We start from the raw sequence: 1,704 nt of genomic DNA on the forward strand, positions 1-1,704 counted from the left end.
ACATCAATAAAAAAAACTGAAAAACGTATACAAGGGACAAAGTGCGAAATTATTCACGAAGAAAAAAGTGCGGTTTGACGACGGTACGCTACGGTCCACGTAAAAGGTGGTTGTGAATTTTCTGCTTTGCAAGGCGAATGGAAAAACATTCAAAGTGGACATGGTATTCAACTTGAAGCGGCATCTCGTCAATATTCATCGGGTGTTATGGTGTTGCAAGATCACTGCTCCTCTCTCCATTTTCGCTGCAGCTGCTGTGGCATTCCAAGTGCCTTCCATCGACGACATTCTCCACGTTAAGGACGGGCATCTCCCTTCGCAATGCCTCGCACATTTGACAGTCGAAGACCACATGCTCCAGCGTTTCATACACCGATGCAGGTACTTCCTGAAGCAGCCGTGGCCAGACAGGAACTGCATTAGGTGGAAGTTGACGTATCCGTGTTTTCTGTTCACCCAGGTCGAAAAAATCTGTATTAGTCTACGTGTCCATCTACCGTTCTCCGCCGTGTTCCACTCATGTTGCCACTTAGCCAACGATTCCGCTCTCACAACTTTTCTAACTCTTCCTGCATCTCTCCATCTGTAGCACTCGCTGTCCTCCGCTAGGGCGATGCTGACAGGGATTATTCCGGCGATTACGCATACTGCTTCTGACGAGATGGTTCTGTACGCACTCCCGACTCGCATGGCAATAAACCGGAACGTACTGCTCAGTTTCCTTTGGTTCTGCTTCGTTTCCAGCGCTGGAACCCAGGCTGGACCTCCATACCTCAGTATCGACGACAACACACTGGCCAGAAAACGCTTCTTGCTACTGCAGGGACCAGCGTTGTTCGGCATGATTCGCGTTGATGGCCTTCGAAGCCTTCTCACAGGCGTATTCGACGTGGCTGTTGAAGTTTAGTCGTGCCCCCCACGGTGATATCTGCCCGCTGTACCGTTTTACAGCTACTGGTCAATAGCACTTCCGTTTTGTGGTGGGCTATCTGCAGCTTCGCTCTTTGCATCCAGTTACCAATCATGTCGATCGCCTCGGTCGCCAACACTTCCACCTCTTCCAGCGTCTCGCCTGTTACCGTCAAGACGACGTAGTCCGCAAATCCAACGATCTCAACTCCTTTGGGCAGCTTCAGCGTTAGCACGCCATTGTACATCTCGTTCCAGAGCGTTGGACCAAGGATGGAGCCATGGGGAACTCCCGCTATGATCCTAATCGATATCTGTCTCATATCTGTCTGTCGACTAAACAGAAGCAAATTTCGCTGATGCACTTCCACTATTCGCATTTCCAAAATGTGTACATTATGATTTTACAAAAATTTAAAAAAAATGACTACATACTAAACGTTAATGGAAAAAGTAACCTTCTTAAGTCATCAACTTAAGTCATCACCGGGGTGATTCTCCCCGGTGAAGCAAACGAACTCTCTACGGTGCTCCCAAGTGATCACTCATATTCTCTGGTGTGATGGACTGGTGGAGGTGCGAACGTCAGAAACTGTGTTTTTTTGCGAAGTGGGAGAAGCGGTATATAGTGAAAACAAAATAAAGATCTCTCGGGTGAGTTTGCTTTTGTCGTAGTGCGAGGTGTCTTTTCAACTCATCACGCTGCTTACACTGGGGAGAATGGCATCCCTGTTCCGGAGGACGGTCCGATGGCCATCTGGGTCCATGTTTATGTCACAATCCCAAATTCATTCT

General features: G+C 48.2%; 1 protein-coding gene across 1 annotated transcript; it reads right to left on the reverse strand.

Annotated features, from left to right (window-relative positions):
* Positions 1-205: 205 nt before the first annotated feature.
* LOC135701287 (uncharacterized) lies at positions 206-843 on the reverse strand. Its single transcript, XM_065222028.1, has 2 exons — positions 498-843; positions 206-414 (listed from the first exon to the last, which is right to left on the reverse strand). The coding sequence occupies exons 1-2, from the start codon at positions 841-843 to the stop codon at positions 206-208; spliced, it is 555 nt and encodes a 184-aa protein (XP_065078100.1).
* Between the last annotated feature and the right edge of the window lie 861 nt (positions 844-1,704).

The sequence above is a fragment of the Ochlerotatus camptorhynchus genome, unplaced genomic scaffold, assembly GCF_037179485.1.
Source record: "Ochlerotatus camptorhynchus isolate MF236.1 unplaced genomic scaffold, CSIRO-AGI_Acam_v1.1 ptg000153l, whole genome shotgun sequence".
Taxonomy (NCBI): Eukaryota; Metazoa; Arthropoda; class Insecta; order Diptera; family Culicidae; genus Ochlerotatus; species Ochlerotatus camptorhynchus.